The 15,533-nt window shown below is 38.6% G+C and overlaps 1 protein-coding gene across 2 annotated transcripts in view; it reads right to left on the reverse strand.

Moving 5' to 3' along the window:
• Nucleotides 1-15,533, reverse strand: part of DERA (deoxyribose-phosphate aldolase) — a 46,093-nt gene that overhangs the window by 17,651 nt on the left and 12,909 nt on the right. For both annotated transcript variants that reach the window (XM_066184450.1, XM_066184451.1), the window contains exon 6: nucleotides 8,702-8,830. In XM_066184450.1, coding sequence (XP_066040547.1) covers nucleotides 8,702-8,830 — 129 coding nt within the window. The remainder of the gene's footprint in view (nucleotides 1-8,701; nucleotides 8,831-15,533) is intronic.

Raw genomic sequence — 15,533 nt, forward strand, 5'->3', positions numbered from 1 at the left:
ATGGCCTGGTTACAGTAGCACAGGGTCCACCCAGCTGAAGTTCCCGCAGGATTCTGCCTTGAAGCTGCAAGCAGCAACCAAGCAAGCTATTGAGAAGCTGGATTTGCTGAGATCCAGAGCAGCTGCAAGCACTGTGCCTGCTTACAACATAAATCTAACTAGTTATCTATCAACAGCGTGGATGTGGTGTCATGGTAGCAGAGAACAAGCTGAAAAATTCCATCTCTCCTCTTCATCCCTCTCTATCATCCCCTACCAAGCTGCTTCCACATCCTGGGGTCAGCTCTGTTCCAAAGCTTCATTTATGAGTTGAGCTTTGTGCTTCCTTTGAGTTCTCCACAAGTTTACTTTCCAGGAGTAGTGGGAAGGAGACTTTTGGAGATATATGCCTCACAATTTTCTATTCCATAATTTAAGTTCAGTGTGATGCATGGAATATGGAACATCATCCCTTGTTTCCTTTTTGATCCATTAGAGATGAATTGACAGATCTTGATGATAAACTACAAGATTTCCCTCCTTCACTCCTGTGATGTTTGGGATAGGCTGGTAAATTGGACATTGGACTGGCAACATGACTGCAAAGGTGATGGAAAGATGTTATACCCAAGGAGAGCTCCTGGTATCACTAAGGAGGAAACTTTCCTACACCTTAGATTTAGGGAAAACTCAACTTTAGAAATCAGCTGCAGCTGTACACTGCAGGGAAATCACTTTATAGCCCAAATGCTAGCAGGAAAGAAACATCAAAGGTACAAAAGACAAACAGATGACAGATCCCTGTTGACTTGCCATGAAGACTATGGCCTTTGCTGTCAGTTTAGTCTTTGAAAAAATCCCTCAGAAGGAGGACTACTACAGACACCTCTGGGAAAGTTACTGTCTTTAGTAACTATAAAGTACAGGCAGAAGTCTTAAATTGTTTTATCTGAGAGATGCTGAATTTTAAAACTACAATTTCTGAAAAAAAAAAAAAATTAAAAAACCCACAAAAACACCAAATCAGGAACATTTCCCAGGGGATGAAATCCCAAACTATAGTATTAAAGAAGGGAATATCTTCCATTCTTTCCAAGATCTCTCCAACACAATCTGAGCTGTAACAACAAGAACCAGAGGTACACAGAAAGGCTGGGAGACAGACACCAAGTAACCCAGGTACCTGCCAAGGAAATTCAAGTTCCTTGTGTAACTCATCAAAAACACTGCAAAGAAACCACAGAGGCAAGCTGGAAGAGTCTCTTTCAAACACCATTGAAATGAGTATATTCTATGATAAATGCTTTTGCATTTGACCAGTCCTGTGTAGCTCAGTGAGGAATGTGTTCATGCAACCCAGCAGTCAGCTGGGTTACTCAGTGTTTCTCTGCACTTCATGATGTAACTCTTCAAAATGCAGCATCAGCACCATTAGGACATGATTTGATAAAGGTTCATGGATGTCTTCATATTGATATCAGTGTGTTTTAACATTCAGCTTTAACATTCGGGTAAAGAAAAGAATCAATGCCCTCCTTATGGGAAACTTCTTGGGTTTTGTCCTGCTTTCATGGCTCAGCTGGTATTTCACTTATGTTTGTGCTCATCTCTTGTTATGCCTCTTTGTTTTTCCCTGTGTCCTTATGATTAAAAGGTATATTCAAGTGAGTATCCATAGTTTTTTAAAATAGCCTAATGATGTTTTTTTTCACTCAAGACTTTTTTTTCAGAAGTCTAAATCCACACTGCTGCTGCCATGAGCATATGTCTTCAAATTAGACAGGCACAACCACTACACCTTGATACCTTAAAAAGCAATAACAACAACAGCAAAAAAAATCCAGGACCTACAACCCTAAAATCATGCTTAGTTTATTTCCACATCTATATTAAGTTTCTGTTAAGGAACTGGATTTTCTAACTAGTGTTCCTACTTGCAGTCTCTTAAAAGATACTTTAATATTTCATAGGCCAATTTTATATAATTGATAGGTACAGTAAATTAAATATTTATTTATATTTTTCACTGCTTTAGTAGAATTTAACACCTGCTGCTGACAGAATAAAAAAACCCAACCTGAAATATCAGAGAAATAAATAGTACCCGGTACATCTATTGATTTTACATAATATTTCCATGTTTTAAAATTGCATTCTCTCAAACCATTACCTTCAATACCGGAGCGTCACAGATGCAAAGTTTTTTGCCAGCAAGCCCTGTTATTTTGCTGGCATGTTTGACTGGAACTATTCAGTGTGCAACAATTTTCGAGTCTGAGGTGATATGAAACTTCAGAAGTTTTAATTCAAATTCTAACAAGTTATTTAACATAGAGACAAGGTTTCATTCATGGGGAAAATTAACCCAACAGGGGTGCTTTCTCACCTCTCTGCATCAGTTGTTATAAATTGAAAGTATACCGTTTAGATATTCCTTAATTAACATGTTTTGGAAAGATCTTGAGTATCAGCAAAAGCAAAGTACTATTCAGGCACTGAGGATAATTTGCTAATAGAAGGTTGACCCCTCTCAACAGTGTGCTACTCTGTCAGTACCTGCCCACTCACTTCAACCTGCTACTTCACTACCAGTTCCAAAGCATTAAGAGTATAATAAAGAACAGACCCTTTCTTAAAGGTCAAGAAGCAGAAATCAGCATCCAAACCTTTCTCCTCAGAGAGAAGGACAAGCCTGGGATTTCTAAGGAGCTGTCACACTCCTGCCCCCTCTGCAATTCCACTTTGCTCAGGGCAGGGAGGGCACCAAAGCATGACAGAACAGGCAGAACTCTCTCATTTGGAAACACATTTTGGGCAGAGTGCTGTGAGAACAGCTGCAGCAAGGGGACCTCCCTGCTGCTCCTGTCTGCTACAGTGTACAAAGCATCAACCTGGAGCTCTGCTGGCTCCCACCACCACTGTCACTCCCAGGGTTGGTTGTACCAGGAAATCACAGCCAGCAGCTCCCACCAGAAAATGTCCAGACCTTCTCTTGCTCCATTTCCCAGTTTGAATCATGACCAAGAGCATTCCATCTTCAGGCACAGGCACAAAATTTTCTACCTTCTAACAAGGGGAACACATTTCGGCTTATATCTTAATTTACTAAGCCTCGCAGAGGTTCTATAAAATGCACAAATGTTAATTTTACGCACAGAAAGCCAGAGAGGCAAGAAGAGTTGTCAAAAGTGATGATATGCTGGAAGTCATTCTGCAACCTCAAACCCATCTCCTGGCTTCCTGACTTGGTGTTCTTCTGATGGGAAGTGCTTGGAAATAGCACTGCTTCTATTTGTAAGTGGAGATGGTGGAGGGAGAAAGTCAAGTGGTGGTGTGGGTAAAACAAAATCAAACAAACAGGTACAGATCTGACAAGTTTTACACTGTTTTACACTGGTATTTCTTCTTTGATTTCATTGGAGGGTATATATTCTTATTTTCTGACTACAGGAGAATACCATTAATAGAACAGACCTAGCACAAAATTAGCAGAGTTGCCAAGCATCCTGCTCTGACAAATATGAATGGCCCCAAATAAAGATCTCCCCTCAGATATGGCTGTGTAGGCAGGCACACAGTTCACGAAGCACATAAATAAATGCATAACAAAATGTGCCATTGCATGCACGTCTGGGCTTTTAACAAACTGCAAACAAATGAGGCTTCACTGCATGCACTCTAGCTAGCTCTGTTCTCACTTCACAGACTCTTTGTATCTTTATTTTTCCACCAACATCTTTGTTTCTTTTAAGTATTACTTCTGTCCTCTACTTACCCATGCAGGGTTCTGTTGACTCAACTGGAAAGACTTTTCATGAGAGCCTGCCCTAGCCTGTCTCAACCACTTTCCATTCCTTCAGTTCTGATTCCCTACACACATATTACTGAGCTCCAGACAGATTTTTAAGTCTCATTTCACATTCCTTCAAGGTCTGCTTTACTCAAGGTCCACCTTTTTTTTTTTTTTTTTTTTTTTTTTTTTTTTTTTTTTTTTTTTTTTCTTTTTCTTTTTTTTTGCTACTAGTCTTTGTATGGCCTCTCATCAGCAATTCAGACCTGAGGATATTGTGATTGCATTGTTGGAACTTTTCAACTCCAAGCTTATCTATCACACCTACATTATTTCTAGTGATTAGCTGCAGTATCACTGTTAAGCTTGTAGGCAATTACCTCATTTAAGGGAGCATCCTTGTAGTGCCTCACTGAACATGCTGTTATCTGCATTTTCATACTGCTGGCTTTTTTTATTTCTCCCCATTCTGTACCAGAACAAATGAAGTCACTTGTTTCTGTTCCAACCTCTTTTCGACTGATTGTATTTAAAGATACTCCATCTTTTGATCTGACTCCTAATTCAATAACTTTGTTAGTCCATGATATCATTCAAAACTTTGAGACAGACTGTCATGCTGCATCTTGGTTTTCCACAGCACGTTTTGAGCTTGTTCCTTGCACTAAACTTTAAGTGGTGTTAACTAGAGCTCTGAAGGTGCAGAACAACCACAGACTACGCAAGAATTCAGGATATCTGCCGCAGCAGACAGGGAAGTGATTGACTCCCAGTATAATTCCACAGCAATAATCACTGTCCTGATAAGCCCCTTAAGCAGCCAGCTGCAACCACCTCTACATTCAACACAGTGGCCAAGAAACCCTCAGTCACCAGTCAGTGCTAAGCACTCTTTCCACACACTCCTAAGAGTAAGGACTCCCTGACTTGCCCCCAGCCCCACACTGGACCTCCAGAACATCATCTGTCACCCTGGGGAGCATTCAGAAACAGACCACATCCATAGAAAGGAGCTGCTTCTAGAAGACAGACACATATTGCCCCTGGTTTCTGATGGATGTTTTACAGGTAGAGTGTACCCTTTACAGACACACCACAAACTCAACACAGTTGGTTTTATTTCAGACAAGTGAAACAAGACGCAAAGTGAGATTTTGTTTATGTGTTTCCAAGCCTCCTCCCTTGGCTTGCCTTTCATTTGCAAATGCTCTGGGGTTTAATAACTGACTGACTTGGTATCAAAATACAGCTGAAGTTGTAGACACATAATTAAACCAACACATAATACAACTCACATGTTACTGAGGGGGGACCCTTGATTTTTGGATTGAGCATGAGATTTAAAGCCAGAAACTCACAACTGATCTCAGTTTGATTTTTGCTTTGTCTATTATTATCTTTGTCTCATATTTCACAAGGCAATTGTAAGATCTACTCTGCTAATGTCAGTTATGTGCTTTGAAGACATAAAGTATTAAGTGCCAAGTATTATTACTTATTCAATAGCGTTGTTTCTTATGTTAGGTGCATTTGAGCAAAGCATGCTCTGCTTTTCAGTCAGTTTTGCTAGTTTTTTTTCCTTGGTCTCCATTTTTCATGAAAGAGTCACTTGGCAGAAGTTTTTGTTCATAGTGGTCCACATCCAGCAGTAGGAAGTCAGCCCTTGCACTCAGATGACTTCTAGCATGTTTACATGCTCAGAACAAATCTGTGCAAGAAAGTGCTCAGAACAACAACAGCTATTGGCATCTTAGAGTTTGTCTTCCCTAATATTAACCCCAGGATAAAAATCTTATTTAGAGCTGAGGTAAAAGCTTTGTGTAGCCAGACATTATTTTGTGATGTTCCAAACCATCTCTCTCCCCTGTGAACTGTAACACAAAGCTTTTCCTCACTGTTTGGCTACGTTATTTCTGTTCACTTTGGAATGAACAGCATCAAAGGATCTAAAACCACTTCTGCTCACATATTCAATGTGTTTTAATTTTCCCCTTCTAGACAACAGAAATCTTATTGCTTCAGCCACCTTCTGCTACTACTTGCAGGATTTTTTGTGCTAGGGACTTTAGAAGTTGGTTTGTTTTAGCACTAATTCCCTTCCTAAATTCAATGTTTACACTAGTCAATATCTCCACATATTACTTATTTGACTAATTTTTAATGACCTATGAAAAAATTGGTTAAAACCCATACACCAGTAGAGCTGCAGAAGAACATACATCACTATTTTCTGGTTTTTACATAGGTACTTCTTTGGATATATATATAAAGAAAATAAGTATCTTCACGTGTCACTGCTGTGCTCCCTCAGCTTCTCAAGGTGTGCTGTAAAAGCAGTTCTCACAGTCAAAGTGACAAATTTTTGTCATTTTCTATTGAAAAGATCAGGTTTCCATTTTCAAAGTACCTTTACTTAATCACTTCCTCCACCTCTTTCCTGGTCTGCATATCTTAATGATTATGAATTGTTACACAGTACATAAAGATTTGTAATTAGGTAATACAGTTTTTCAGAATAAAAATCTCATATAAGAGGGAAATATGCAATTAAGTCATAAACAGCTTTACTGAAGTATTCCTTTCCCACTGCAAGTTCATCTTTCCCTTCCTTGGCGGTTTCTGATGTTTTTGGCAAGAAACAGAAGTTTAGAAATGGCCCACCTCTCACACAATGTACAAGAATGCTTTCTTGAACGTTGTCAAGAAGAAATTGAGAAATTTCTTCTTGAAAACTCTCAATGAAGAAATATGTAATAGTTACAATTAGCATGGGGGACTCAGGCACCCATCTGTGTTCCTTAGGATTGTTTATTCCAAGAGGCACAGACTTGAGTGTCTCCAGTAGAAATGGACGTGATTTACACAAGGATACACCAGACACTTAACACCACTAAATACTTTACTCTCTGTCCCCAAAGCAGAGTCAAAAATGCAGTCAATTTTCTTGAGAAGCTCATGCACTGAAACCACCACCAGGACTTGAAGAAGCACAAGAAATGGCAATGGATGCTCTAAACCAATGACCCAAAATTCTTTGATTCAGTGCTAGACATTTGTCTCCAAAAAATCAATGTGCTCCTTTGGCAGTGGGACAGAGGCACTGCTGTGCAAAGCTCCCTGCCATCCTGTCCTCCTCAGCACTGCAGAGATTATTCTTGCCAGGTGAGTCATTGTCCTTAGAGGGATGTCAGCCTCTTTGACTCAGAAATAGCTTCTTAAATATTCCAGAAGAATTTATGGTGTGTCAGTCAAGTTGGTATATTATATTATATTATATTATATTATATTATATTATATTATATTATATTATATTATATTAACACTAGACTATATTATATTAATTAAATATATGCAATACACATCTAATATATAATATGATAATAATTATATTAATAGTGTATATCTCATATATTTAAGTTATATATATTATACCGCTGGTGGCTTTGTGCTTCAGGATTTTTGGTGAATGTGTGCACGCTCAGCAAGGCACTGCAAACACCTGTAACCCCAGGATTTTGTGCCCCTCACGTGATAAGCTGGCATCGTGGATAGTGGAGTGAGAACAGTTTAAGGACTGCACGTCCTCAGTTGCACTGATACAACTGCATGCAAAGCAAGGCTGTGAACCAGATTACTGAGACTGTGACCATTTAAAAAAAACCCTAAAACATTGACAACCAATCAAAAACCCCACAGCAAACTAGTAAACCCTTTTCTGGAATAATTTTCAACTGTAATTCTTTGCGAACTCAGCATACAATGACACATGAGAAGCACTTCTAACAGCACAGCTGAGGGAACTGTATTTTGCTCTAAAGGACAGCAGGAACTGGTCAGAGGCAGCAAAAACTTCTAAATCCAGTTTTTCAGTTGAATCCACTATACTGTGGATTCACTTTCTCCCCAAAATGATACAAATATACAAATAAAACAAAATTCAACAGGAATTCAAGGCTCTCTCAGCAGTTCTGACAAGTTGGAGTCTGAAAGCCTGGCCCTCAATGCATGTATGTGGAGCACAAATAAATTCTTATTTTTATGCCTACCCACAAAGAAAAAGCAAGAGATTGAAATAAGGAAATTACTGGATATATTCAGACGGATAAGTATCTTGTAAAGTGAATAACTAGGCAAGGAAAATCATTAACAATAGAGCCATCTGCTGTATTTCAAAAAAACTACACCAGCAAAATTCTGAAAATGGCAAAATGCTTTATAAGCTGAATTCTTCACTACTCAGTGGTACAAAAAGTGATCATAATGATTAGTGCATCAGTTTAAATAAGAGGATATGTGTATTTCTTACACCTCTTCTAAATAAAGGCAATATTTAGTGGCATAATACTGATCCTCTGTGTCTAATGATATTAACTGACATTGTAGCTGGGCATGTTAGAAGCCTGAAATGCTCTCCATTCCACTTGAATCACAGAAGCACAGAACTGTGTATGGTAACAGTGAGGTCAGCAGCAAGCTGAATATTTATTTAAATACTGACAAGACACTTGATTACATTTTGTCTTGCTTTAAAGTAAGAATTTCAAGTCTGAAGAACGAAAGAGGGAAAAAAATCAACACAAAAAACAAGGGGAAGTTTAGAAGACAGACTAACCCAAGTGGTTCTTAGAAGTGTGTCTGCCCCAAATGCCTTTATTAAATATTCTGATCAGATCAGATGTTTGACAGCAAATTTTACTTGTTTCTACAACCCCTGCCATTCAGCAGTTTCTTACTTAACATTTCATGCAGTTTTTTTGTAGGTTACATAAAACAAGTGACACTTCATTAATCCACCTGCAGCTTCAGTAATTGCTACACAAGTTTTTTTCCATGATCAACAAAACCAAACTTCCATGACTGGAATTTTTAAAGCCTCATAAATAATATAGCAGAGACATTCTTAGCTTAAAAGGAAAACCAAGAGCATTTTACCTGCCATCATAGCTATCATACTGGCTTTGTAGACATTGGCAAGGGAGCCCAGTTCACCTGTAGCCAGGATGGTTTTCATGTGAGCTTCTCCACAGGCAGCACGGCACAGACGGATCTCCTCGTACAGACCTGGGGACAAAGGCGTGTGATCAAATGAAATGATCAAAGTTGCCTGAGAGGTATTTTCAAGTATGGCTGTAATTTCTACTTCTGGATTAATTTCCAATCTTATAATTAGTCGTAGCACGCAGGAACTTAAGTTTTGTAAGTTCAATAAATTACATGACTGGAGGTAATTAATAAGGCCGTGCAGTTTCAGAATTTACGTAATAGCTATTAATGTCTGTTCTCTCCAAACTACAAATGTACAAAATGCCCAGGAATACATCAGGAGTAAAAGATGCTATGATAGTAAAGACTGATCTTAAACCAGCTTTTCCAGCTGGTTTATATGATAGTATATTGAATCAGTACTCAGAGATAGCTTTGTTTTCCTCTGCACCTGGCCAGTGAAACCCTCACCCTTCCTGGTAAAATTCAGCAGTGCTCCCACAAAAGTTTACACATAGGGAGACTAAAAGAGCTAAAAATGAATGAAGCATTGCTGTCAGAAGCTGGCTGTTTGTGGATATTTAAGATTGCTCCAGTGTGAGGACAAAAGCAGCTCTTACAGTGCAAAGCCACCATTTCTGGATTTTGAATTTTAAAAAATTAAGATGCAAAATAAAGAAACAGGATGTTTTGCAAGAGGGTCCTTTTGACAAACTACTCAACCTTCAAACACATAATCAAAAAGTTCTTTGACACAAGGCTAAAATACAGCTTTAAATAGGTCTTGCTTAAAGAGTCCAGTCTATAAAGACTTTTTTTTTTTTTTTTTTCCCACAATACTAGACTTCTTTTCCCCTCAGCCCTTATGTGAGACCTGGAAGCGAAGAGCAGAGTTTGCCAGCTGTGGCAGGGCCTTCATCTGACTGATGCCATGGGCACACCAGGGTGTCCAGGACTGGAATTGCTGGGCTGGCCTTCTGAGACATGCTGCACACATTAGCAGACAACTGGCTGATGCACTTAGCAAGTCCCTTTATAGACACCAGGCTTCACCTTGTTTCTTACTGTGTACCAAAGGTGTGAATTAATCAGTACTAGCATGCAGTCTAACATGTTTTATTGATCAATTGGTGATGCTCCAGAAACCTACATCAAATTGAGGCTCAAAAAGGAAACACAAAGGACCCGTGTTATTTTTTTTTTTTTTGTGCATTTAATAACCCTGCTCATGTTAGATCCAAATGAAATCTCTTTTAGTAGGGTGACTCTTTCCTGAAGCTTTTGAAAACCCAGAGAAATCAGCTTTCCTCTTCTGCTAGTTTCGGTAACAAGAGGAAAAAAGTTTCCCCTACCATTGAGGTACACCACCAAAAATGTCAAAATAAAATCAACAAAATGTACATTTCGGTTGGATTCCACGAAAAGAAATTACATCCTCACAGCTGTTGCTCCCTGGCAGTGCAGCTCCAACACCCTCCCTTGTAGTTGGAAGGTACTTTTACATGCAATTAGCGTCAGGCTCGTTTGAGCAGGCTCGCTGCCTGCCAGCACACATCATCCCACGGACAGGAACACTCAGGATCCTCAATCATCCGTGTCTGCCAGGTTAGCTGAGGTGCAGAAGTGGGCACACTTTAATGGGGCAGGTGTGTAGGTAAGAAAGGCTGTTCTTTATTCAGAGACCAATTATTGCAGACAATAGCTGACATTCACAGGGCGTTTTCAACCCCACAATAGAAGTACAGATAGAAATGCAGCTACATTTGGGACAGAGCAATTTAACCCAGTCCCAGTGCAAGCTGGAAATTCTGCCTTGATACAGAACAAGGGTAAAAACTCCTACTCCTTTTGATGCCTTAAGTTTTAACTTTCACGTTTTTCACATTCTGTGCTGCCTAGGGGTGCAGTTCTGAGCCTCATATTAAGTGCTGGTGAGCTCTCTTCACAGAGTAAGGAGACAAAACAAATCCTTTTCCTGCTGAAGACCAAGGACAACTTTCAGGCCCAAAAGCACACACAACAGTGGGCTGGAGGAAGGAACAAGAAGAATGGGACCTCACAACCTGAACTGGACAATTAAACCCCAATATGCAAATGGACCAAAACTTATAAAAGTGTGAGACCTCGTGACCAATCAGTCATTTTGTGACCATTCTTAGTCCACCTTGGGTGTAGCCCTAGTCAGGTTCTTGTCCTGCTCAAGGTGTACTCTAAAGGCCTTTCAATAAATATCTACTTTATTTTCTTAGCTCGGTCCAGTCTCTGTTCCAGATCAGCCTTCCTAAGGACTCACTTTCAAAAATAAAAGGAAAATTTTCAGTACTCAGTCAAATTTAAATCAAGGCACAAGTAACAGGATTATCCTGAAAATCCTGGGTAAATGTCTAAAGAATGGGTGGGGTTAGTCATCCTTCAAAATGTACCCAGTGTTTCAAGGAGTGCTGGGCTTCCTGTGGGCCAGCCTGTGCTGCCAAAGAGTCCAGCACTGAACGACTCAGTTCCATCAACCTGAACAGCAGCAGGATTAAAGCTGGATGCTACAAATGCAGGAATAACTGTGACCTGCGCAGAACACCAGCAACTGCCCCAGCAAACGCAGCACCTATGGTTAGCAGCAGTGGCACAAAGATTTTTGTCAAAAAACTCGATCACAGGAAACCCTGCAAGCATATTTTCAACTATGAGCACCACGAAGAGGTTGCAAGAGACTTTCTTTTTGACTTCTGAAAACAAAGAAAAAGAAAAAGCTCTCAAAAAAATGGCCAGTACTCTCCAGCCTATTAAACAAAGCACCAGTATTATCCATTCTAAAAGCAGTCTAAATCTTAAGCCAGGGAAAAAAACCCAAAAAACCAAAAAGGCAAAAAACCCCCATGAAAACCCAAACCAATAAACCACCCCCCCCCCCAAAAAAAAAAACAAACACAAAAAAGACTCAAAAACAACAACAACAACAAAACACCACCCAAAGCAAGCCAACCTATATGGAAAATACCTGGAGCCAGCTGCTCACTAATATAGTCTGCAGTAGCTCTACTAATCTAGCTGTTAAAATGAATGTAACATAAAAACTCTTCTACTCTTGCACCACTTGAGATAACTGACAATTTTCATGAACGTTAGATCTGCTTTTACTAGATGTACTTATAGAAGTCAAAAAAATTTGGATTTTTTAGGGGAAAAAATGTTTTCATAGCTGTGGTTTTAATTTCACTGTTAAAAAACACAATAGTTATAAGCTTTCTTGTAATTTTCCTGTAAATATTCAGTACATTATATTGAATTTCAGCAGCTATTAAATACAGCAAAGAAAATGTTCCTTCCCCTATTACATTTCCCAAGCAAATATCCCTGATAACTTCTGCTGGCTGTAATCTGCACTAGATTGTCTAGATGGTGTTACTTTGGTGTAATACATTAGTCCTAAAAATCACAAAATAAAGGGGATAATCCAGATCTCCTACAAAGGAAATGAAAATTTTAAAAGAGGGAAAAAACCCACACTGCCTAATCTTTTATGGAATAGCTCTTCTTCAAAAATGTGGTAACAAAATCACTTTAATAAATCAATTTATTTGGCGTTTTTTATCTAGTCAGTCACAATGACTGATGTCAGGGGTAGAAACTGAGATGAGAAGATGTTTGGATTTCAGTTAGCCCAGAAAGATCAAGGTGATTGTGATGGGGAAACTGGAAAACGAGCTGGAGCTCCTTCTGTCTGGCATGTTAATGGCAGGTTTGTTCACAAAATGACAAGCACGAGGCTATCAGCACATCACAACCCCCTCAGCCCTGCTCCCATATGTGCAACTCCAGGCTCCAGGGATTCACACGAAGCTGGAAACAGAGCTTGGCTTCAGCCCGAGCTGCTGCTGACAGCAACAGACAGAAATCCTGCAGCAAGGCAGCCTGAGCATCCAGGAATGGTAAATCCAACCACAACCTTCCTGAACAACATGTGGAGATGTGGAGTCTACTCCAAGTCTCTGGAGCAGGGAGGTGTTTTGCCTGAGCTGTTTATGAAGTTTGTAGGGTCCCAATTCCTGATCAAAGCCTCTAAACTCACATCTGGAAAATCAGCAGAAGTGAAAAGCACTTTCCATAATGAGGTTATACCATGGATGCAGCCATGCTCAAACTTCTCAGAGTATAACTGGGGTTTTTTTCCCCTTTTCCTGCAGGAAAATTCAACTGCCCCAGAGCAAATGATGGATTAACAATGCTCCCAAAGCCACTGAGAGTGTAGCATGTCCAGGTGCTTGCTAACAGCTTTGGAATTAGCACCAACATTACTGCACCCCACACAACCTCAGGAAGTACAGCAAATATTGATAACAGGGGGGAAAAAAAAGAATAATAAATAGATCCAGTCTATTTCAACAATTTGATGGCCAACTTGATCACTCCTTCCATAAACACTCCACATTCTGTGTCTAAAAGGAATATCCAGATTGCTAATTTATGTTTCATCCATATTTTGTCAAGTAGTACAAGACAATAGCTGAGTAAACTACTTTGAAGCAGTATTGCTTTAAAAAGTTATAAAAGGTATGTAAATTCATAAACTTATATCTCATTTAATGCTATTTTCTGATGTAATTTCGCTGTCCAATAAAGCTGCTTTCATATTCAGCATTATTTAAAAGATCTTAACAATTACTTCACAAAGATCTGGAAAATACATTCTGAGTGTCATAAAGAGCTCCAGCAATATTCAAGAACTGCTTTAAAATAACTTGACATAATTGGACATGCACTAAAATATTTAATAACCAAACAAGCCTTTGAAGCAAATCACAAAGCAACACTGTTCTATTGTGGTAACCCCAATTATTGCACAGGCTAGAAGAAAAGCTAAAAATGAACAGTGAGATAAAGCACTCTACCACACAGATTTTTTTTCAATAACTTCTGAAACTGTGAAGCCTGTCAGCATAAGAAAATACCCATGGAAGTTTATTATTATTAATAATAATAATTATTATTATCATTAATATATATTCGTACCACTATTAGCATAAGTTAAAATAGAACTGCAAGGCAGCTTTAGTTGATGAAGCGAAGCACCTTAAACACAGGCACAGGAACTGCACTACTTAATTTTATGTAATATTAATTTTATGTAAAAATAAGTAGATTTAGCCAAAAACATCCTTCTTTGTCCCTTCTTCTAGATTTCTTTAAAGTATTTTATAGATTATTCTGTATTATCCCTAATGACACAGGTAACATATCTATTGAAAGCTAAACAGGAAGATAGAACACTAGATTTTCACCAAAATATCCAGATCACCTAATGAAATACTTTCTTCATAATAGGAAAGTTAAATATTGTAATTTTTCACCCTGAGGCATCTCTGTGCCAAGTAAATTATGTTCCTGAAGTAGCTTTTATTCAAGATCATGTGAACACATGTCACAAACAGATTCAGATTCATTAATAAATTTAGAAAATCATTTGGAAATAATTTGAATTCTGCCATTGGTAGAAATATATATATATATATTTTTTATATATATATATATATATATTTATATATATATATTTATATATATATATATATACCATGCCACAATAAGGATGGCTTTCAACCTTGTCATGACTTCAGCTCTGGATAAAAGAATATGCATACCAAATTAAAAGCCATCCCTAATTTACTTATTTAGTAAACTGACAGGTTTATATCACATCCATCATTGCTGTCTGTGTACTCCTCCCTTGTGATTTGTGGCCACAAGGAGTAATTCATCTCCCATGCAGAGAAAGCTCACAATGCATGTCCAGCTCATGTCAGCCATGATCCAAACTCTCTCTCTCTGAATCCAAGCCCTGGATTTCTCCTCTGTGTTCTCCTTCACATAATCCTTAAATAACTAAGACCAAAAGTATGGAACTTGCAAATACTACAAAAGAGGCCAAGATATTATACAGCAAGGAAACCAATCCTGAAAACACAGATGCAGAAGAATGTGGGGGTTTTGGTTCAGTTCTAACTGTTAACTGAAAGACCAGAAAGCATGATCTATTACCATGATTTCTGTTATTTCCTTAAATAAAGACAGGTACTAGGGATCCATTATAAAGTCTTCCGAGCAAATAGGATATTATGGCACTGCATTATACAGCTAAATGGAAAATTCATTCCAAGACAATGATGTGTCTACCTTCACATGGAGATTAGTTATAGAAGCACTGTCAGCACTTAAGGCAAACCATTCACAGTACATTAAGGATGCAATTAGAGCAAAAACCATCTTCAGCATTATTGTTCTTACTAATTAGTAGTAGTCTGCAGATGCCAGAACATCAATAATAATAGGAACAGTCAATTTGTACCCTCAACTTTCAGGAAAAAGAAAACAACTCAAATACGTGTTTTCATCAAGAATTGAAACATGTATATTTAAAAAGGTATCATCTACATTAGCAGCCCCTTGGGCTTTCTAACAAAACTCTTCAAATAATTAGGCTTTTACTTGCTATTTTTTTAAAGCTGTACACAAAATCCTCTAAAGACACAGAGGGAATAGACCTGAATTTTCAATCCACAAAGCCATTCTGACTGCCCAGCCTGACACAACTTCCAACAGCATTCCTCACAAAAAAAAAAATGCAACCCTTTGTCATAAATCAATTAAACAATTTTTATTTAGCTCAGAGCCCCAGATTATCAGTTAGTCTGAGGTGAGAGACCAAATTCTTCAAGGACTGATGGAGAGTTTTGGGGAAGAGACAAAGACAGAGCTTGCATGTGCATGTAGAAAGCTTTAGGTTCCTCAC

Source organism: Chamaea fasciata, unplaced genomic scaffold (assembly GCF_029207755.1).
Source record: "Chamaea fasciata isolate MVZ Bird 193981 ecotype frontalis unplaced genomic scaffold, bChaFas1.0.hap1 SCAF_5, whole genome shotgun sequence".
In the NCBI taxonomy this organism is placed as follows: Eukaryota; Metazoa; Chordata; class Aves; order Passeriformes; family Sylviidae; genus Chamaea; species Chamaea fasciata.